The sequence below is a fragment of the Phaseolus vulgaris genome, chromosome 7 (genome assembly GCF_051622355.1).
Source record: "Phaseolus vulgaris cultivar YP4 chromosome 7, ASM5162235v1, whole genome shotgun sequence".
NCBI lineage: Eukaryota > Viridiplantae > Streptophyta > Magnoliopsida > Fabales > Fabaceae > Phaseolus > Phaseolus vulgaris.
Genome location: NC_143504.1, coordinates 53,028,499 through 53,050,950, shown reverse-complemented (window position 1 = coordinate 53,050,950; position 22,452 = coordinate 53,028,499). Strand labels below are relative to the sequence as shown.

General features: G+C 32.1%; 2 protein-coding genes across 4 annotated transcripts; both read right to left on the bottom strand.

Moving 5' to 3' along the window:
- Window positions 1–11,926: 11,926 nt before the first annotated feature.
- Window positions 11,927–16,961, bottom strand: LOC137830185 (putative pectinesterase 53). 3 transcript variants are annotated; one of them, XM_068637362.2, is made up of 5 exons: window positions 16,479–16,961; window positions 16,171–16,360; window positions 14,281–14,484; window positions 12,325–12,560; window positions 11,927–12,229 (listed from the first exon to the last, which is right to left on the bottom strand). In XM_068637362.2, exons 1-5 carry the CDS (start codon window positions 16,808–16,810, stop codon window positions 12,079–12,081), a joined length of 1,113 nt encoding a protein of 370 aa, XP_068493463.1. In that variant the 5' UTR covers window positions 16,811–16,961; the 3' UTR covers window positions 11,927–12,078. The 3 variants fall into 3 exon arrangements, with proteins under 3 accessions (XP_068493463.1, XP_090149496.1, XP_090149497.1); XM_090293370.1 differs by having other exon boundaries at window positions 11,927–12,560; XM_090293371.1 differs by lacking the exon at window positions 11,927–12,229 and having other exon boundaries at window positions 12,431–12,584.
- A 3,866-nt stretch (window positions 16,962–20,827) lies between these two features.
- On the bottom strand, window positions 20,828–22,191 carry LOC137830184 (MYB-like transcription factor EOBII). The gene is made up of 3 exons (XM_068637361.2): window positions 21,894–22,191; window positions 21,654–21,783; window positions 20,828–21,520 (listed from the first exon to the last, which is right to left on the bottom strand). The coding sequence occupies exons 1-3, from the start codon at window positions 22,075–22,077 to the stop codon at window positions 20,989–20,991; spliced, it is 846 nt and encodes a 281-aa protein (XP_068493462.1). The 5' UTR covers window positions 22,078–22,191; the 3' UTR covers window positions 20,828–20,988.
- Window positions 22,192–22,452: the final 261 nt, after the last annotated feature.

Below are 22,452 nucleotides of genomic sequence, written 5' to 3'. Positions count from 1 at the left end.
GAAACAGGGTGATCTTAATACAAAGTTTTTTCACTCATCAGTAAATTGGAGAAGGGCGAGGAACGAGTTACATGGGTTGTTTGTTGATGGAAGGTGGAGCGAGGATAAGGTTGAGATCAAGGACAAGGTTAGGGATTACTTTGAAGATAGGTTTGTCAGGAATGAAGCTTGTACGATTAGATTGGACAATGTAAGGTTTAATTATATCTCGCAAGCTGATAACGAGCTGTTGGTCGGTGACTTCTCTGAAGAAGAAATAAGGGATGCGGTTTGGAATTGTGAAAGTTCAAAGAGTCCTGACGGATTTAACTTTGGTTTCTTAAAGTTCTGCTGGGATATTGTAAAGTTGGATGTGGTGTCAGCTGTGAAGGATTTCGCATCTAAAAGTCATTGGCCTAGAGGTTCAAATGCTTCATTCCTCTGTCTCGTCCCGAAAGTAGAAAACCCTCAGCAACTCAGCGAGTTCAGACCTATTTCGTTAGTTGGATGCTTGTATAAAATTATCTCAAAAGTGTTGTCTCTACGCTTGAAAAAGGTAATTAGTAAAGTTATTGATTTGAGACAGTCAGCTTTTCTTGAAGGTAGGGGTTTGTTGGATAGTGTGTTAGTAGCTAATGAGGTGTTGGAGGAATATAAAAGAAAGAGGAAGAGTTGTGTGTTCTTCAAAGTTGACTATGAGAAGGCGTATGACTCGGTTAGTTGGAAATTCATTTATTATATGCTTGATCGATTGGGTTTCTATGCTAAATGGATTCAGTGGATAAAATGTTGCTTAGAATTTGCTTCAGTTTTTGTGTTGGTGAATGGTAGTCCTACTAGGGAATTTACTCCTAGGAAGGGTCTTCGCCAAGGTGATCCACTAGCTCCATTTCTCTTCCTTTTAGTTGCAGAAGGGTTGGCTAGAGTTTCTAGGATGGCAGAAGAGAAGAATTTGATTGATAGTTTGGAGGTTGGAAGAGCTAAAGTAAAGGTGAATATGTTGCAATATGCTGATGATACTTTATTCTTTTGTGAAGCTAATACCAAAAGTATCTTCAATATTAAGGTGATTTTGCTTTGTTTTGAGCTTGCTTCTGGGCTTAAGGTGAATTTCTTAAAAAGCAGATTGGGCGGGTTGGGGTTGGATTCGAGTTCGCTTCAGCGTTTTGCGGCTATTCTCAATTGTAATGTGATGGTAACTCCATTTGTTTACTTGGGGCTACCGGTAGGAGGGTGTCATAAGCGCAGTGCTTGTTGGAACGGGGTGTTAGAGAAAGTTCAGAATAAACTGTCTAGGTGGAAAGGCAGGTGCCTGTCAATGGCAGGGAGGATTTGTTTAATCAAGTCTGTTCTCTCTTCAATCCCGTTATTTTTTTATGTCTTTATTTAAACTGCCTTCTGTGGTGGCAGACAAGTTAGTTCGGATCCAAAGGAATTTCCTTTGGGGGTGGGGCTCTGATGGAAGGAAGATCGCTTGGGCTTCTTGGGATAAGGTGTGTGAGCCTCAGGATTCTGGAGGTCTTGGAATCATTGATCTTAGGAAATTTAACTTGGCTTTATTAGGAAAGTGGATTTGGAGACTGGGTACGGATAAAGGAGGTTTGTGGAAAGAGATTCTTGATTCTAAGTATGGTGGTTGGAGAAGTTTGAGAGAAGGCGGTAAGTCTAGTAGGGGCTCTCTCTAGTGGAAAGATTTGAAGGAGTTGTGGGATTCAGAGGGTTGGGGTAAAAGTTTTGAAGATGGGTTTAAGTGGAAAGTGGGGGATGGTAAGGAGATTTCTTTCTGGGAGGACAGTTGGTTGAGCTGTGGTACTTTGAAGGGAGTTTTTCCGAGACTTTTCTCTCTAAGCTCGGCTAAAAACGCAAAAATGGCTGAGATTGGGTATTGGTATAATGGTGAATGGGTGTGGAATTTGGACTGGCGTAGATCCTTTTTCGACTGGGAGAAGTCTTTGGTGGAACAGCTGTTTCAGAGTCTGCAAGAGGTGAAGTTGGTTTTTGGGGAGGCGGACAGTTGGGTCTAGAAGATTGGGGAGAGTCAAACTTTCTCAGTCAAATCTGCCTATGTTCAGGTAAGGCGGGTTAGAGGAGGGGAGTATTCTCCTGTGTATTGTAAGTTGTGGAGGTGCAAAGCCTTGCCATCTGCTTTGTTCACTGCTTGGAGGGTGTTGGAGAATAGGATTGCCTCTAGGGTTAACTTGGTAAGGCGCGGAGTAGCGGTAGAAAATCTCTTGTGTTGTTTGTGTGGGGAGGAGGAGGAGTCATCTTGTCACTTGTTCTTTGTTTGCAGGTTTGCTTGGCGTGTCTGGTGTCTGTGCTTTAAGTGGCTTGGTGTGTCGTCTGTAATTCACAAGGACCCTAAGTCAAATTTTTCACAATTCAGGATGAGTCAGACTTCTGTTTCGGTTAACGAAGTTTGGGGTACAATTTGGGTTGGCATTGTGAGCGAAATCTGGAAACATAGGAACTCGGTCATCTTCAATAGAGGTGTGGCAGATGTGTCTGAAGTGTTCGCTTCGGTGCAAGTAAAGGTATGGTCTTGGATTTATGCAAAGTCTCGTTCTGCTTATTTCCCTTATTCTAGTTGGGTTTTAAATCCTTTGGCTTGTATGAGGTTGATTCATTAACATTGGTTAGTGTTGGTATGGTTATCCCTTTGCTAATTTGGTAGGCGTTCTAATAGGAGACTGGTGTCAAGTATTTCTGTATAAGGGTTGGACCACCCCTAAAGTGGTCCCTATTTATTTATTTATTTTATTGCTAATAAAAAAAAATCCTCATGGATTTGTCTCTAATTTTCAGTGAATGGATAGTTGTGTACAGTAAAAAAGTATATGTTGCAGCAATAATGCAGTAGCTTCAACAGGTCCGTCATGACATACATAGACATAGTGTAATGTTTTGAAAAAGGAGGGAATTTGAGGTAGCCAGCAGAGGATGAGAATTATGGTGTTTTGCCACTTAGAAGCCCCCATTAGAGTGAGAAAGATCCAGCTATCTCAGGCAGAGGTCGGTTCTTTGTAGATGACAAGCAGAAAGGACATATCACAGTTATGAAAATCACCAACAGTTGCACCCACCAAGATCACTATTGTACCATTTTCATCCATCGACATTGACTTTAACATGGTTTATAGGCCAGGGTCCGATTTGTTGACATCGTAGCTCTATTGATCTGTCTTGGAAGTGGGATTCTCTTCATTTGCCATGATAAAGTTGTGCAGCCTTTTTGGTGGTCATCACATGAGAAATCTGGACCGGAGCGAAATGTTTTTGCTAAAAAACAAGGTCAGGTTACTATTACTATTGTTGTTTTTTGTAGCAATTTTTTTCATATTACTTAAGCTGCTTTTAGTTGGTTTTTACGTCTTGGTACAGTGTCTAGTTTGGACCAAATTCTTGTATTCTATCAAGTACTACTTTGAGCCAATTCTCCTGTAATTAACTGCCACTTTCAGATATTGGCTAGGAAGGAAGCACCAATCTTTTAAACTGGTCCTCGTGTCTTAATTCTATATGTCTATATTTGTATGTCAAATATGACATAACATTTCAAACACTTTTAGCTGTATTTTATAATTGTTTATTTTTACTTTTTAAACTTTTATACTTGTATATAACTAAATCCCATAATAATTAGATAAAGATTTAGCAATTTACATATTTATTTATTATAGCTTCCTATTTTGTTTTTGTTTGAAGGATTAGTTGGGGTTTCTAAGAAAGTTGTTGAGAAAAATTTGGTAAAAAGTTTGGAGATTGGAGCAAGAAGGTCAAGGTTAATATGCTTCAATATGTAGATGATATTTTTTTTTTTCAAAGCCAACCTTAAAAAGTGTGTTCAACATAAAGGTCATACTGAATTGTTTTGAGTTAGCTTCCAGTCTTAAGGTGAACTTCCTAAAGAGTCGAATTGGAGGGGTGAGGGTTTATCAGACTCAGATCCTTCATTTTGCATCAATTCTTAATTGTGATGTGATGAAGACTCATTTTATTTACTTGGGGTTGCCAGTAGGGGGTGCCATAAGAGGAGTGCTCTGGGATGGTGTCGTTGAAAGAATCAAGATTAGATTGGGTTGATGGAAGGGTAGATTCATTTTGATGGCTGGAAGGATATGACTGATCAAGTATGTTCTTTTGTCTATTCCACTATTTTATTTATCTTATTCAAGATGCTTTCCATAGTGTCGAAGAAGATTGTGACTTTAGAGAGGAATTTTTTATGGGGTTGGGGATCTGAAGGGAGAAAAATTGCTTGTACTTCTTGGGACAAGTTTTGTTAATCTCGGGAAGTGGGCAACCTTGGAATTCATAATTCTTAATATTAGGTTTTTCAATGTGACCTTGACAAGGGTATGGCGTCTAAGTCTGGACAAAGGTGGACTGTGGCAGCATATTCTATAGTCGAAGTATGGAGGTTGAAGACGTTTGAAAGAGCAGAGGTTAAACAACATTGATTCGCTCTGGTGGAGAGATTTGAAGGAGATTTGGATGTTGGAGGAATGTGGAAGGACTTTTGAAGACCGCTTTAAGTGGGTAGTGGGTAATGGGAAGAAAGTTTTCTTCTGGGAAGATAATTGGGTGGGTTTCGGTGATTTGAGAGTAGATTCCCAAAGATTTTATCTTTGTCTAAGTTTTTCTGATGTGGGGATTGGGTTAATAACATTTGGTGTGGAATTTAATTTGGAGAAGGGTCTTTTCAAGTGGGTGAAGAACCAGACTAGTAAGCTTCTTGAGGAGGTGCACAGTTTGAGTCTCGTTCTTGAATGAGGATAAATGGGTTTGGAATGATGGTGAGTCTATTCAATATTCTGTTAGTTCTGCCTATAGTTTCTTAAGGAGAGAGGAAGAAGGGGAAGCTAAGTTGTTGTATAGTTCTTTCTGGATGATAAAGGTTTTGCCCTCAATCCATGTCATTATTTGGAGGGTGCTGGAAAATAAGTTAGCTATAGTTAAGGTCAGCTTGGAGAGACGTAGGGTTGAATTAGAAAGTATTTTATGTCGTCTGTGTGGGGTGAACGAGGAAATAAAAGTCATTTGTTTTTTGGTTGTAGAATTGTTTGGCTAGTTTGGAACCTTTGCTTCGATTGGTTAGGGTTGAGCTCGATTGTTGATCACACTTTTGTCTCACATTTCCTACAGTTTAATATACATGAAGCACCTACTTCTATTAATTTAATTTTGGAAAGTGTTTGGATTGAAGTGGTAAGTCAGATTTGGATACATAGGAATACGCACATATTTAAAGGTAAAGTGATTCATCATTCTGAAATTTTTCCCATGACTCAACTAAAGGTATGATCTTCAGTAACCTCTAAAATCCTTTCTGTTTATTTTTTCTTTTGTGACTGTTGTCTGAATTTCCTAATTTGTATGTATTCTATTAAAATAAGTGATTTATTTATGTTGGTCAAACTGTATTTGTTCTAATAGGAAGTTAGTGGCAAGCTTCTTGAAGGAAAAAATATTCGTTTTTGTACAATTTTGTACATGGGTTGGATCACCCTAAAATAGTTCTTTTTTATTTTTTATTTTTTTTATTGCTGATAAAAAAATTATTATGATTCTAATAATACTTTTAATTGCAAAAAATATTTAATATTTTTATTTTAAGTAATTTTGTATACTATATTATAATGATAAGTGAATTATCAATTTAAATATCTGTATTTATTGAATCATGTTCATATGGTCTAACATGTGTCTATGTTTTTAGAATATATATTAATGAACATTGTTAGAGGTTCTTAGCTTTTTTTGGGACAGTTTGTCAAGTAATTTATCTTGAGGAGAGATTTTTTTTTTCCGGTCACCTTCTCTCAACTCACTTCATCAAAGATTAACTAATTCCATATCTGGTACTGCCAAAAGTATGTTATTATCTAAAGTGAGTATAAAAAGAAAATTTGAATATAACATACCCACTCCACTTAAATGGAAATTTTTTATTTTATTTGTATGAAGTTTTAGATTTCGATATTATATATGTATTGTCTGCTATCTTCGAACTTATCCTGTTATGCTTATAAATACAAATATATTCATATTCATATAATATGTATAATATAATTTATTTGTATACATTTATTTTTTACGATGATGATTGAAAATAAAAATGAATTGTTTGAATAGTTAAATAATGTTTTAAATTATGATAATCAAATAACAAACATAAAACTTTAAAATTATACATTCAACTACGTTAATTCCTATTTTTGTATTTATTTGTTTTTTATGTACCATATAAATTAAAATATAACTAATAACCTAATTTATATAATTTAATTGAATTGTATGAATAAATTAACATTGAAAAAAACTTAATTAGTTCCTCACAAGTTTTTTCAAACTCAATATAACTAACAAAGATGAGAACAAATTTTAATAGGATACATGATTATTTTAAAATTTTATTTTATTTTAATAAATTAATTCCAATATTTTGTAAATATAATTAAAATTAAAAAAATGTTTTTTCAAATAATCCAATAAAAAAATTATAATTCTTTAAGTTTGAGTTCTTTTATTTTAACTTTTAATAAATATAAATATAATTAAAATCAGAAGAAAAAAAATTGAGGTAGTTTGGTCTCTTTCAACTTGAAACTTAGTAGAATGAGACTGAAAAAAAAAAATCTTATTCCATGAAATTGATGAGAATTAATGCATTAGATTAGACTGGCTAAAAATAGCATCTTTTCCTTGTCAAATTGATGATGTGGCATCTTGTCAAATTGATGACCTGGCATCTTGTCAAATTGATGAAGCACCAGCTTACAAACTTTGCCACCAAGATAGCACATATTATCTTTCAGCCTTTTCTCAGTTGGCTTCACTCCTATGGTGCTGTATCGAGACAACACTATCTAATGCCAAAGATTTTGTGCATATAAAGAACAGCACATCAAGATTAAGACCTAAACAATTACTCAACAAGAGGCTCCGTGTTAAGGGAACAATAATCCCTTCTTTCAAGCCCTTTTAGCAAGATTCGGACACTCGGTTGAGACCAGTTATCATACAATCACTCCTCCTTCCCAACTCCTTGACTACAATATATATAAGACTTGATTAGGCATATGATTTCTTAGGAAAGTCACATTACCAACATTCCAGCTTCAGTGATGGTGACTCAAGTGTGTAAAATGGTTTTGGTGTCATTGTGATTTGATCATCTTTTCTGGTGGAAGCGTTAAGTTCCATACAGCACCGAATCAGAAGCAAACACCTAGGTAGATCTAAAGATAGAAAAGTGAATAAAAAGAAGGCCTTCTCTTTCTAGATGGTAAAGTCTTGCTTGTCTAATTCGGTCATACCAACTAACCAAAGAATTAAGTCACAGCTGTTCCATCAACCAAAGAAGATGCCTCATGCATGGTTCTTTAAATTTTGGTAGGTAGGTGTAGGTGTAGCTAGCTAGACAGTGACCTGAAACAAGGTTTTCTCTTCTACATCACACTTTCTTCGGTAGATTAGGTTCCCAAATTGCATGGTTGGTGACCAGTATTTTTCTCATGCAACTATTGCCTTGACGTTTAACACGGGTAAAACTACTCATTGGGATGATGGCAATTAATCACCATTTATTTATTTATTTGTTTGTTATAATATCAACTTTTTAATGATAAAAAATAATATTCCTAGTTGCTAAACTTATATTCCAAACAAATGCTGTCCTCGTGTGAAAAATATATTTTTACTCTATGCCGTTAGACAAGCCAACTACACAAGTGTTAGTTTGGAAATTTTTCAATCTACATGCATACGAAGATTTAAGAATATTTATTTTTTATCTAAATTAGTTTTTAGAAAAAAAAAATCAGTTTTTTATAATATCTTTTACATAAAGATATAAATATATTTATTTGTTATTTATTTTTAGAAAATTAAGATTAAGATATTATAAATATTTGATATTCAATTATATTTTGCTTTACATATTATAGACTACATCAATAAATCACAAGCTGTTTTATATAATGTATTTCTTCTATTTACAAAGCCCCAAAGCTATTAAGGGTTATTGTTCCTAATAGGATGAAAGGAGAAAGGAATTTTCCACAAAGTCATGTATTCCATCTTTAGTGACAAAGTTTATGATATATGAACGGTAAGAATACAAACTTATTTATAAGGGTTAGATTTATGGGAAATTGTAGAAGAAGATTGCATTGTTGATTTGTTGCCTTAAAATCCCACCATGGTTCAAATCAAAATGCAAGAAAAAAAAAATAATGAAGGCAAAGACAAAGTCATGTTTGTATGATGGTGTTTCACAAATGATTCTCACAACAAATATGAAGAAAATGAGAAGATTTGAAATATGAAAATGTTAAATTCACTGCAACAAATATCAATTTAGCCAACAATATAAAATTGTGGCGTAAACTATAGAGAGTGATTATTCAATCACTAGAATAAAATAACCTACACGTTTTAATGACTGTTGTCTATGACAACTTTAATTAAATATGGTTTAAAATACCCACAATAAAATGTTACATTTTTATTATTTTAGGTCATATTTTTTTAATGTGGTTTATTTTTTTTTTAAATGTCATTGTTACAAAATTGTGTCTTAAACATCCATGACCTAAAAAGTGTGATTTATAGTGATTCATAAGCTAGAGTGTTATTTTTTTCCAGTTTTAGACAAACATTTATTTGTCTGTTACCAATTTTGAGTCCCAATTTTATTGTTTAGCCTACATTCTATAAGAAACACTTAAAAAATGTGGCATAAATGATCAACGATTTTATAAATGTGATATTTTGTAGTTCTTAAAACTATACTTGTAAAATTGTATGTTTTATATACGTGTAACTCGTTGGTTCAGTGTTGCCCAAAGTATTGTAATGATTTTATTAAGGAATTTGAACCCCAAAGGATGAAAGAGTCAAAGACAATTAAAGAAATACTCAAACAAATTGTTGTGTATTGCTAACAAGATAAAATTATTGGGTAAGGAGTTTTCAGATTCTATACTCGTTTAAAAAATTCTAATAACAATGGCGAAGAGATACAAAACATCTATTACTTTGTTGGAAAACAAAAAAGATTTGTCTACAATTACTTTGATAGAAGTTACATGTGTTACAAGCACAAGAGAAACGAAAATTAATGAGAGAAAAATGTGATTGATGTACCTTACTTCATACTCACGAAAGTTCTTTCAAACTCAAGAACTACAAAAGGAGCAAATACAACCAAAAATACAACGCATAGGTTTTTTTCATCTTGTCCCTATTGTAGGAAAAATAATCACCAACACAATCAGTATTGGTATAGACTAGATGCAAAATGCCACAAATATGACCAATTGGGACATGTAGAAAAGATATATAAATCTCAATATACCCAAGAAGATGTCAAGATTGTAGAGGAAGAATAAAAAGAGAAACTACTTCTTGCAACATTGTCTGGTACAACCAACAAATCTATGAAAGATTAATTTATAGATAGTGGTTGTACAAACCACATGATTTATGATCGAAATTTTTTCAAAGAGATCAACAAATATGGTAATTCTAAAGTAAGAATAAGGAATGGAGAACAACTTGTTGTGAAAGGTATATGAAAAATTGTAATTAAAATTCATTCATTTGTCAAATTAATTTTTTAATATCTTATATGTTCCCAAGATTAATAAAATTGTTAAGTGTTGTTCAACTACTAGAGAAAGATTATAAGGTGTCATTTAAAAACAAACTTTGTGTGATTAATATGCAAAATCAACCAATAAGTATTCAAAGTTCATATGAAAGATAAAAACTTTACCTTAGATTTGATAAAAGAAAAGCTGATTACGAATGAAGAAAATATAAAAGAATGACCAAAACTAAGGTCCCATTTGTTTCTGGGCAAAGAAAAACAAAGTTTTACTGTGCCAATGGAAAGCCCGAAAATCAATGTAAAAAGGCACAGAAATAAATAAAAAAAAATCCACGCTCTAAACTTTCTTCGTTGAGTTGCAAAGAAAGTTGAATATACATATATATTTTTAATTAATTAATTATAATTTACTATTTTACCATTTTTATTTTAAATAAAATATTATTATTTTATTTAAAATAGAATTATAATTTAAACATAAAAAATATAATTCAGATTATAAAAAAATAATTCTTCTAAAATAACATAATTAATACTTTTTAATAATAAAAAAATAAATTTATATAATAATTATATTAATTAAAAAAATTAAAAAAATTAAAAAAATTAAAAATAATAATAATAATTTTATTTAATATAAAAATATTTTTTTATCAAATATTTATAATTATAAATATTTAAATAATATTTTAAATAAAAAAACAATTATAATTTATAAATAAATAAATAAAATTAATTTTTTAACAATTTTTTAATGTAAGGGTAAATATGTAAAGTTACAGTTTTATCAATTAAAAAAAATACAATTTCAATCTCACCTATCATATCACTCACAAACTTTCATAAACTTTCCTCGCACTTTCCACTCTATTTACCTTAATCCAAACACCCTAACTTTCTTTACACTTTCTCTTCAAACCATCTCAAATTCATTCTCCCATTTTCACTCTCTAATCCAAACAAAGCATAAAAGATGGACATCTATTGAAAAAATTTGATATACAAGAGGAGAAAGTAGATGGATAATCACATTCTAATATCCATCAAATGTCTAATATCGTGGAATCTATAATAGAAAAAAGAAAATGAGGTTGATAAAAGAAAAAATACAATGAAGAATGTCAAATTGAACGAAGGTATGATCTATGGAAGAAAGAGAGAGACTAGAATTACATGAAAAAAGAGAAAACATTAAAATAAGGAAAAACAAATTTAAAATTCAAATAAATATATATTTAAGCAAGAAAAAGGTTGAAAATATTTTGTTAATATCTTTTTTTCTATTTAAATTAGTTTTTTTTTGGAAATCTTTCCTTATCTTATAATATCTTTTACATAAAATAAAAAAATATTTATTATTTGAAATTAAAAAATTAAGATTGGAATATTATAGCATGTATCTTCTATTTCCAAAATATACTTTTAAACCCTAAAAATCTCAACCAAAGCATTTGTTAAGGCTTTAGCTAACAATGTATAAAATACTTCCGAATTTTCCATTTTTATTCACTTATGATGCATCAACTAACAATTTTATATGAATTTCTGGTTTGGAGCCAAATCCACCATTAAATTTTGCATTGTCATAATTTGGTAAGAAAAATGGAAGAACAGACCTGTCATATTGTAATATTTATGACTATCTAATTTCATAAGGAATCCACATTTTTTCTTGCGTAAGAAGAAAGTTTCCCTTCAAATCTTGATGTTAAAACATATATACAAGGGAAGGGAAGAACTTAATATACATATCTGATATTTCTGATCTATTAATTTTCTGGCAAAACTTTGAAAACACATGTCCAAGGTCTACTAATGGCTTCAATTCTGCTATTACTAAAAGCGTTACTAAGATGCTGTCACCATGAACTTCAGCATGAGAGTCTAAGGTGGAAAGACAGAGAAACAAAAGACTTGACATCCATTATAGCAGGGAAAGCATGCACTGGCTGGGACAACCTAGACCACTTCTGGAGTTTCTTCAATGATCACAACGAGGAGACCAGACCCTGGAAATTAGCTGAGTGTTGTATTTGGCCTTAAAACTATGCTCCCTGTCTTATCCTGCTCCATCATGTTTGTGTTTTTTGGGTATTCCTGCTTCACCATGTTGTCATTCCATATCTCACAAGCTTGAAGATGAAATTTTATGTCTTTCTTTTTCCGTACTGTGATAGCAATAAAGCTGGTTTAGCTTGCGCATGCGTGGTGTTCATTGTGCTCACGTCATTTCTCTTTCCATTCCAACAGTTTTAAACACTATAGTCCTTTTATTTATATTCCCATTTGAGTAACACATTCATGCAACAAGACTTGGTGGTGTAAAACACAAGAAAGAATGAACGTAGTGGCCTTATTTTCAATTAGTTAATTAGAGCAATGGAAACAAACGATTATTTGAAAATTTATCTAGCATGAATTGTGAAAATTCAGAAACAGGCATAACATGATTTTGAAGTCTGCATGTTCTTTCAGTTTCACCATGTTTAGGGGCTAATGAGCCAAGTGTCCCCTTCAATGAATTGGGTCCCAATAAAAGGCTTGGCCTCTTCATCCGTGAGCACCCGTGCCCATGGCACTCTTCCAGCCATGTTAGCTCCTGGTCCACTACACATGTATTCTCCATAATATACCCTCCTGCAACACACACATACAAACACAAAATTAGCCCTTTTCCTTGAGTAATTTGTACAAAGAAAATGTATGACTTCAATGTGGTGCATTGAACTAACGAATCACGCTTTTGGTCACCCCAATCACTCCATCCTTTGGGGAGTACTAGGTTGTCCATGTAGGTGTAAGAGAAAACAACTCTGGAATAATCTCCCCATGCTCTTCCCAGATAAACCTTCCCACTACCAGTTACTGTGCAGTTTTGGAAGGAGAATCCACTGTCCAGTGACGAATTTGTACGCTTTTGAGCAGTGATGGAAGCCACCTTCTTAGTTGTGGAATTTAGATAGCAATTCTGCTTCCCAAGTCAATCAAAAACCTACCAAGTCTAAATTAACCCACAAAAGATGCTGGTAGAAAGAAAATCAAGATCGTCCTCAAATCTTACCAACACAAGATGAAATTATAAACATGATGAACATTTTATTTGTACATATATTGAAACTTTTATTAAATTTCCAATTAACGAATAGATTCAGGTATTTTTAACTGACTTCGTATTACCTAAAATTTGTTACATTAACTTTTTATTTAAGTATTATATTGATTTTACATGTGTTTTTTGTTTTTTGTTCTCAATTAATTCATTTTTCCTCTCTTTAAACCTTTTCAATTTATTGGTCAAATAGTTCAAACAGAAAGTACTTAAAATAAAAAAAAATAAAAAAATAACCAATCAGTACAATGATTTTTTTTTAAAGAAATTGAATTAAAAATACCTAAATTTATAAATTATGTGTAACTTAATTAAATTTATTTTAAATATAAGAATATATTGCAATAGAATAGACATGTAATTTAATTAAAAATAATATATTTTATTACGTAAAATATATATATTTTTGTTTGTAAGAGTACAAAATATTACTAGCAAGTAAGTTATTTATTCATTATTTTTGTAGAATTAAAGGTTTGCTAACATTAATGTTGAGATATGACAACAAAAGACTTTTTTCGTCCTTGGGCCATGCGCCATGGACTACTGCCTCTCAACCCAAACCTCAGGATCTCTAACATTTTTTTTATTATTGAAAAGTTTAGGGGCCAAATAGTATCCTAGTCCAATACAAGAAAAACCTTCAACATTCAATTATATTAAATGAAATAAAATATAAGTAAATTTTAACTATTTCTATTTTCATCTATTTGATGATATTATCCCAAAAATATCCTTCAATTATTCAAAATGTTATCCTTAATTATTCTTTTTATTCTTATCAAATTCCAATAAAATAAAAAGCACTCTAAAAAGAGCTTACTTTTTAAATGTAATTAGTATATTTAAATGGAATTAACTGGTTTTCTTAATTAGTACAAAAGTTAGTTAATTTTACATGTATTTGTGACTGGAGACGGTCATTACATTTATTTCTTAAAAAAGCTATGAAAATACTTTTTAACAAACTTATTTTTACTCAATTATTTTTCATTATTATCTTTATGAATACTACACATTAATGAGAATATTCTTTTATTTGTCTTGTTTTTATTTAATTTTTTATTTTTTTAATATAATTGTTTAAGCTATTTCTTAAAATTTATTTATTTTTTGTTTTTTCTTATAAATTTGGTCTATTGTATTTTTTTTATGTGATGACAAGTGTTGTTTAAGTATGAATTTTATAAAAAAAATAGTTTTGTTATACTTTTATATTTCAAGATAATATTATTTTTTCTATTATACTCTTAAGTTAATTAATATGGAGATAGAAAATTTAGTTATGATAAAGAGAGAAATATGTGATAATACATAAATGTAAAATAAAATGAGAAAATTAAAAAAAAAATAGATAACTCACTTAAAATTACATTAAAAACCTTAAAGGCCAACTACAAAATAAAAAGAAAGTAGTAATTAGTATTTAATTTCATTAATTTTAGTGTCAAGATTTACAAAAAAAAGGTTTTAATTTTTTAATTAATAGTATTTAAAAAAAGTGGTTTAATAGAGTGTATAGTATTAGTAACATTTGGAAGCATGGTGAAATTTGGAGGTTAATGAAGAAAAAAGAGACCTGGTAAAGGGACCTGGCATAACCAAAGATGAAATCCACAGAACCTTGAATAGAGCAGTTGTGGAAGAAGTGAAGGCCTTTGTGATCATAGAGAGTGTCTTGAGCTCCATTGAAACTGCAATTGTAAAAAGCAGCTTTGGTTCCTGAGATCCGAAGCGCCACGCCTTGTTCTCCCCTCCTTCCAATCTCATGTGGAGCACTGTTCTGTTTTACCACACACTCATCATTCATTACCATCCTCCAAAAACAGTTTTCAATTTACATAACATCAGCTTTTCTTGAAAATAAATTCTATGCCTTGCATAAGATTTTGTTTTCTTTAATTATAAATGTGAAATTAATATTTAATTTAAAACAACATAAAGTGTAACTAAAAAGTTAAAAGAGTATGCATCACTCAGATTTTTTTTATCATTAGAGTTAATTTATATATAAATTGCTTAAATAATTATGGATTGGATTTTTTCAAATTTAGTTTAGATCTAAGTTTATATCTAATAAAGTAGATTGGAGCTAAATCGAAGATTCGCTTTAATTAGATGACATTAGATTTTTTTTAACACAATTTAAATTGGATTAAGTTTAGATTAAATTCACTTTTATTAATTAGATTAAATTTGACGTGAAATCAACCTTAACGATTTGACATGGATTAACTCAACTTAGTTTGATATGGTTCTGATTCGATGTGGGTTTAATTTAAGCTAAATGTATTGGTTGAATAAGGACTCAACTTAACTTGACCAAACTTGGTTTGGGCCATCTTGATTTCACTTGAGCTCGACTCGACTTAGATCTGACAAGACTTTGTTCAATTTCGGTCATACCTAGCCTAATCTCGATCAGAATTGGCCAAACTTTGGTCCAACACAACTCGACTAAACATAGGGTTAGAACGACTTGACTCGAGTTGATATGGGATTGACTCAACTCAACTTAACATGGTGTTAGAGAAAAATTCAATAAATAATGTTTTGATTAAGTGTTTCTTTTGTTAAACGAGGATCATATTTCGTCAATAAGATTAAAAGTTTTGTTCAAAATAGATCACGAAAGGTGCAAGTGTTTCGTTTATCAGACGATGTAACACTATACAATCTTTTTTATTGTTGTGCTCAGGCGATACACACATAGTATTAAGCTAACGCTATACTTCTTAAGAGTATCTGTATGCTTATTTTATGTTGCAGAGAATATTTGTTTCCTGTTTTTACCAAGAAGATTCATAAAAGCTTATGTCACCTCAACAATCTCTTGATAAATTAGCTAAAGTTTTTTGCATCAACAACTCTCTCGTGCTTGTTTTGTCAATCCTGAAAAAGACTATACAAATTACACAATTTCGAGTAAGGATCTATGACCAAGACTCGATAAGTTATACCAATTATTGGAATGTTGCTAGAGAAGAATAATACATGCATGAAGTGCACTTAATGTATCATCTACATTCAAGTTGCTTAGATGTAAGGACGATCTTCAAACTAGCTAACGTTGCTCCACAATCATAAAGACTTTTTTTCTTTAATCCTTACATAAAGCTATCTTTCAAGAAAAAAAGCAAACCCTATGATATTTAGATAACCCTTTAGAAAATCCTTTGTCTTAAAGAGGAGTAACCTTTTGTTAAACAATACTGAGTGAATTAGTGATAAATGTTTTATATACCTATATTTAGAGCATTTATATTGCAAGTCTTAGTTGAAACTTTGTTTTAATCAAAATTGATGTTAATCCAACCATTAAACAAGAGTAGTTTTAATATTTTATCTATTTTAATCTTCCATTTTACCACCCGTAACCAATACAGAGAAAATATATAAGAGATTTTGCTACCATGTGGTTGTTTTGGTATTCCTCGATGAAATGTTAGCCTTAATTAAGTGGGTATACCTCAAATTTGATGTTGATGGCCACAAAGTAGCTAGCATCCACAGCAACAGTTGCACTATGGAACGTCCCCAAGGGAGTGCCATTTCTTTTGGAGGCAGATGCTGTATCATTTCCAGTAATAGTTGGTGGATTCCCAGCCTCCCCTGACAATGTAATAAAAGGCATTGTTCTTGGGATCATCACCTTCTCCCTACACAAATCAACCATACCAAGTTTTCTGATCTTCATCTTCCAAAATTTCAATTCAATGTAACTTGTATCACTAAAATAAAAGGTACAAGCAGTTTATAGGTACACATATATATTACCTATAAACACCCGGCGAAATGGAGACTATAACTCTCATAGTGTTACGTGGTGGAATGCTATTGAGAGCTTCTGAAATGGTCTTGAAGTCAGCAGAACCGTCTTGGCTAACTGTTATTATAACTTTGTTACTCTCAGCCTGCCTCAGCTTCAAATCAGCCACCTTCCATTTGCTTTTCAAAATGTTCTTTCTCTCATCATACTTCTTCATGTTGCAAGATACCCACTTGTCAAAATTGGCCACACTCTGTGCGTAGGAGCTGGAAGTAATGTTTAACGAAGAAAGAAGAAAAACAAGTAGAACAATGAGTTGGAAGTGGGTTTTGGAAACCATGGCGTGGCAAATGCTAAACTAGTATTATCCAAGTTTCAAGACCATGCAGAGTATTATAACTTAAAATGGAGAGAGACCATATTAATATAATAGCACTCTTAGCATTTTTCCAAACCAACCCTCCTCTACAGGAAAAAGAACAGCATACTACAACTCACACATGACATTATAAGCCCTTTTTCATCTGTTTTCTTTTCATCCCCTCTTAGAGATGTACCTTATGGGTAGTGGGCACTAAGCATTATCTAGAACAAAATTCAGAAACATGGTGGCTACTGAGGAAGGACTCTGGGGCCCCATTCCTCAAATTATCACCACCACCGAGTAATACCCAACATTCCCTTGGGAATGAATAATGGCGAAGGAAAGAAAATTGGCTGTACTCCATTAGTTTTCCAGAAGAAAATGGTAGTGGTGGGAGGGCCTGCTTCATATATAGCCATATAGCTCCCACATTGTACAGGCAACAAATAGTCGTGGATTCGTGGGGTAGGACTTCTAGAAAACAGAAAAAATAAGTATTTATTGCATCAGGCTTATGCACCATGTTGGTCACGAAATATTAGCAATAGATTTTGTTAATACTGAGAAATTCCATTTAAATCTAATTTAGCCTTTTAAAAATAAAATTGCACAAACTTATATATTATGAAATATTTTTATTTTTAATTGATATGTGATCTTTAATATAATTCGTATCGAGTTTGTTAAGATGTATAAGACAATATATTAGGTGATTTAATAGAGACCCGATAACAGATGACTTACTAAGTTCAACAAACTTTCGTTATGATAGATTTTAAATGACTTTGATATTATACTAAGAATTAAACTTTTATTCGTTGAACCACCTTTTAAATGGTTTTTATTTATTTATTTTTTCTTGCTGATAATCGACTTTTGTTATAATAGATTCTAAACGACTTTGATATTATACTAAGAACTAAACTTTTATTTGTTGAACCACCCCTTAAGTGGTTCATATTTATTTATTTTTTCTTGTTGATAAAAAAAAGAATTGAATTTTTAAATTTAACTCAACTTTATAAAATCAGTTCATAAAGTGAGATTTACACTCACTTATATATTATATTATTATAAAATATTATATTATTATGAAATAACACTGCTTTATTAGTGATTGTGTTCAGTATTTAAGCTCTTAAGTTATAAGCCTTTTGTATGGTTTAATAAATTTGTAATGATCTTTCTTATGCATGACCTAGCATGATGATAGTTTTTTCTTTAAATAGCACTGTTTCCAATATCATATCCCCAACTAATAACACTCTTTTCCTTTTATTTTTTCAACTAGCATTCTTTTTTACCATGAGAATTCGGTTCACCTTCATTTTCTATTTGAAAAAAAAATTCTCTAAGAGTGTTTTTTTTTTGTATGATAATGAACACGAGCAAAAAATAATCGTTCGGAGAAATCCAATTTGTGAAAAATATAATTTTGACTTTGGCGTATGAATGTTCCTGAGAATTAATTATTGTTGGCAAAATTTGTTGGCGGTTTTCGATTTTTATTTCTTATTTTCGGTATTGGAGTGAAAAAGATTTGGGTTTTCCATTGTTCAAAATCCGGTTTCCAATTTTCGACTTTGGCATAGTTCATCCGAAATTAATTATGCATAAACGAATTTGGGAATGGTGTTTTAGAATTATGCAGTAATCTCTTTCTACGTTTGTTTGTCCTAGAGGAAGGCAAGTCATATTATGTTGATTTCCAACGTATATGAATGAAATTAGGAATTCATATTGATGTGTCCATACTGAAGATGATGATGACGTACAATGTGTCGTTGGTTTTGGAAAAAGATATGAATCTCATGCAAGGTTTGAACTTATGGCATTTATCCAACAACATTATGATTTAGGGAATCAAATTACTTTCAACACGTGAGAGGACATTGAACGACTCTTTAAGGATTGAGTGAGTGTATGTTCCTCGTTGTTACCTTCTTCATCATTTGTGCTTTTGTTTTATTACGATTTAGTGTTGTATTATGATTGAGTGTTGAATGTTTCTTATTGTATGAGTTTTATTCCAACAAAAATTGGAAACCGGATTTTCAACATCCATTGGAAAACCAAAATCTTTTTCACTCTAATACCAGAAATAAGAAATAAAAATCGATAACCGAATGAGTTATATTTTTATTTACAAAGAATTCATGGAAAAGTTTGAGAGTCAACTTGCTTGCTTTACTGTTTTTTATCGTCTACTTTAATTTTCTGCACAACAATTTAAAACTTTGAGAGTCAACTTACTTGCTTTATTTATCGTCTACTTTAATTTTCTGCACAACAATTTAAAACTCCCATTTTTACTTAATTGTTTTTGTTAATATTATTGTTTTCATATATGTTTGACTATTTTTTTTATTGAATTAATTGAGAAATATTCGATCTTATCTGCATTATTTTTTTGTGTTAAAAAATTTCTACTAAAATTATTTCAGTTTTACTGTTAAACAGTAATAATTTGTTCTTTCAATCAACATAATTGTCGTTTTTTTTAATGACTTTGGCTTTGATGTTAGATATTCCTTATGGAAGAAACATCCGATCTCTAATTTGGTTGAAAATAATATTTTTATGAGAAAATAATAGATGTATTAAAGGAGATATTTTAGGAATGTTACAACTTTATACAAAATTCATCTTGAAAACAAAAGGTTTGGTTGAAGATAATGAATCAATAGATCTATTGGAAGAGAAAAAGATTATCTATCTTAAAAACAAAAGGTTTGGTCACATATATAACTCCTACTCTACCCATATAATATATATACACACACGCATCTCTAACGAAGAGAAAAAGACAGAATAAAATATTCTGGTGGAGGTAACTCTAACAGAGACATTTCTAGAAGAGATTGCAATTTAATTAATGCGTGCATAGAAAATTGAATTAATATCAGTAACACCTAACTATCCAGTAGATGTTTGGTGTGAGAAATGTAAAAATACCAGTATCTGCCTACATGGAGCTAGTGCAGCTATTAAATATGTCTTCACCCTTCATGGGAAGACATTAAATTGTTGAAACTTTGTCACGCAAACACATCGATTGCCGATGCTTTTCAACAATAAAGTTGAAAAAGATAAACGTATTCTCATCTAGAGTCCAAATGCAAGACAAACCAAGTCCAAGTAAACGGCAGCATAGCATAAATGATCAACTGTCAACCCAAAGCTAGAATTCATGAACATTGAAAATGGTAATCAAAAAGTATAACAGGCCTCCTTAAGTGGAGTAGAACCTGGTATGTAAACAAACAAATTAAGAAAAACACATAAACTGGATATGAGGTCAGCTGTGACTTCAACTCTACAAGCTATAGCGACATCCAAAGCCAAAGAAAAAGAAACCATAAATATAGTTGACTGACCAATTACGTGTGAACGACTCAAAACTCGAATGAATAACATAAGAATGAAAAGGTCATGTTTTCAAATATTACGGCACTTAGTGCTTCCAATGAGAAACCCATTGAATTTTAACCAATATACTATTATTTTCCAACATATTTTCCTACTTTAGTATATTAACTAATCTCAAACTTCCATCACGTTTTTTATTTTTGCATATATGTTTCTAGAGGATTATAGGGCAAAATACAAGGCAATATTGAAGATTCTTAACTCAAACAGCGAAATTCAATACGTAATTAATCATACTTCCTTGCTCATATATAGTTTCAATGTCCTGGATATATTTTTGACTTGTTTACATATAGAAGCAACCCCAATTCTTTTATTTGCGGTTCTCACCACATTTCCATGAGATTGCTTTAGTTGATCCTTGAAATTAAACGACTTTATAGTATTCGGGGTAAAAATTAAGTTGAATTTTATCACCGGAGTAAAAATTATAAGTTAAATTTTATCCCGGAGTAAAAATTAGTAAATGTTCTCAAATTATGCATAACAACAAAAGAGAGTAAGAACTTATGTTATATTATATTGAAGATGTTCTCAAGTAATTGCGTCATTCGACTACAATGATTTTACTTTTGTAAAGGAGAATATATATCATTGAGTTGTTGGACGGTTACAAACAATCAATCATCAGTTAAATTTCATATAGTTTAACCATATCATGTCAGATAAACCCTGATATCTTTGAACTTGCTAATATAATGCCTAGAGTATACAGAAAAACCGGATCAAAAATCATCAGCAAGATGCTGCTGCAAAAACCACATGTTTTCATCGGTCCACAAGTCTGCATCACCAAAACCATGGTTCTGTTCAAATGCTTGGAGATCAGAGTAGTCCCACTGCTGCCACCCCTTTTGAGCACTGTCCGATGAGCAGCTACCATCTCCCATTAAATTGCAAGATGAAGTTGTACTTGCATCAGAGAGAGAAGGAGGCTGAACATCAACTCCTGAAGCGTACGAGGAAATCATTGAGCTGTCACAAAACATCATGGGATTGGCCCCACTAGATTCACCGTGGGTTTGAGTGTTGCACAATGTGGTTTGGTCATGTCCATAGGAAGAAGAGGCATTCCCAGAAGAAGCCTGAATCCGCTCCATAAGGCGAGGCATCCAAACAAAACGCACAGCATCCCTAAACTGTTTGCTGTTTACATCACATTTGAGTTGCTTGGCTTGCTTCACCACTCTCGTCCTCCAATAGTTCTTTATTTCATTATCTGTTCTACCAGGCAATTGTTCTGCTATTTTAGCCCACCTTCAATAAATAATAACACAACATATTACATTATATTAATTAGTATGATCAACTTGCAAGTTGCAACACTATAGGAAGTTAAATAATTAATGATATTCTGCACTATATGGTACATAAATAATATTATGCGTACCGGTTGCCCCAGCGGGAATGGAGTTCGAGAATCAAGAGCTGTTCTTGAAGGGTGATGTTCCCACGTCGAACATTTGGACGCAAGTAGTTCAACCATCTTAGTCTGCAGCTTTTGCCCGTTCGCTTTAGGCCTGTGGTTGGGAACAGTGAACACATAATAAGGCCATGGTGCATGGTTGAAGATTTTAATTATTTAGTTAGGACCGTGATCACAATTATATATGAATGCATGCTTAATTACCTGCAGAGATAGCGAGGGAGTTCCAGTGGCCTTCGCCGAGGAGGTTGACGTAGTTGATCAGAAGAGAATCTTCTTCCTCGGTCCATGTTCCTTTCTTAATTACTATCTCTTCTTCACTTCCATATTTAGCAGATAATTCAGTATCTGATAAGCTTCTCATCACCCGAACACTCATAGTCTCCATATACACTTCTTTGGCCTTTCTTAGAGTTGGTGGCAGAGAGAGAATTGAAAGAGGTGGTTGTGAAGAAATATCTTATAAGGTTGTTCCGTTGAACATGTGATAGAGAGCGTGATTTATATAGGGAGGGATGGGCTAAAGATCCGACGTTGGATTTAGGAGGATGAGCACTATGAGGATTGAATATTTGTCAAAACTAAGACCTGAAGTGGGGGCTGCGAAGATTGCCCATAACGCTGAATTGTTGAACTAAGTGAAGGAGACATTAAATTAGTTTTTCCTCGTACGTTTTTGTGTTTTTGATTTTGACCTTGCCATTACGGCTTCAGACCCTTTGACCTTTCACACGCAAATAGAACAAGTTGCCAAAATAATAAC

Bases quoted from the DNA above. Each gene is read 5' to 3' on its own strand.
- LOC137830185 (XM_090293370.1), bottom strand. From the start codon at position 16,810: ATGGTTTCCAAAACCCACTTCCAACTCATTGTTCTACTTGTTTTTCTT. The intron at 16,361-16,478 runs GTAATATATATG...TGATTTGTGTAG, and splicing joins ATTTCGCCGGGTGTTTATAG to GGAGAAGGTGATGATCCCAA. The intron at 14,485-16,170 runs GTATACCCACTT...GTGGTAAAACAG, and splicing joins CCATCAACATCAAATTTGAG to AACAGTGCTCCACATGAGAT.
- LOC137830184 (XM_068637361.2), bottom strand. From the start codon at position 22,077: ATGGAGACTATGAGTGTTCGGGTGATGAGAAGCTTATCAGATACTGAA. The intron at 21,784-21,893 runs GTAATTAAGCAT...TCCCAACCACAG, and splicing joins CTCCCTCGCTATCTCTGCAG to GCCTAAAGCGAACGGGCAAA. The intron at 21,521-21,653 runs GTACGCATAATA...TATTTATTGAAG, and splicing joins CATTCCCGCTGGGGCAACCG to GTGGGCTAAAATAGCAGAAC.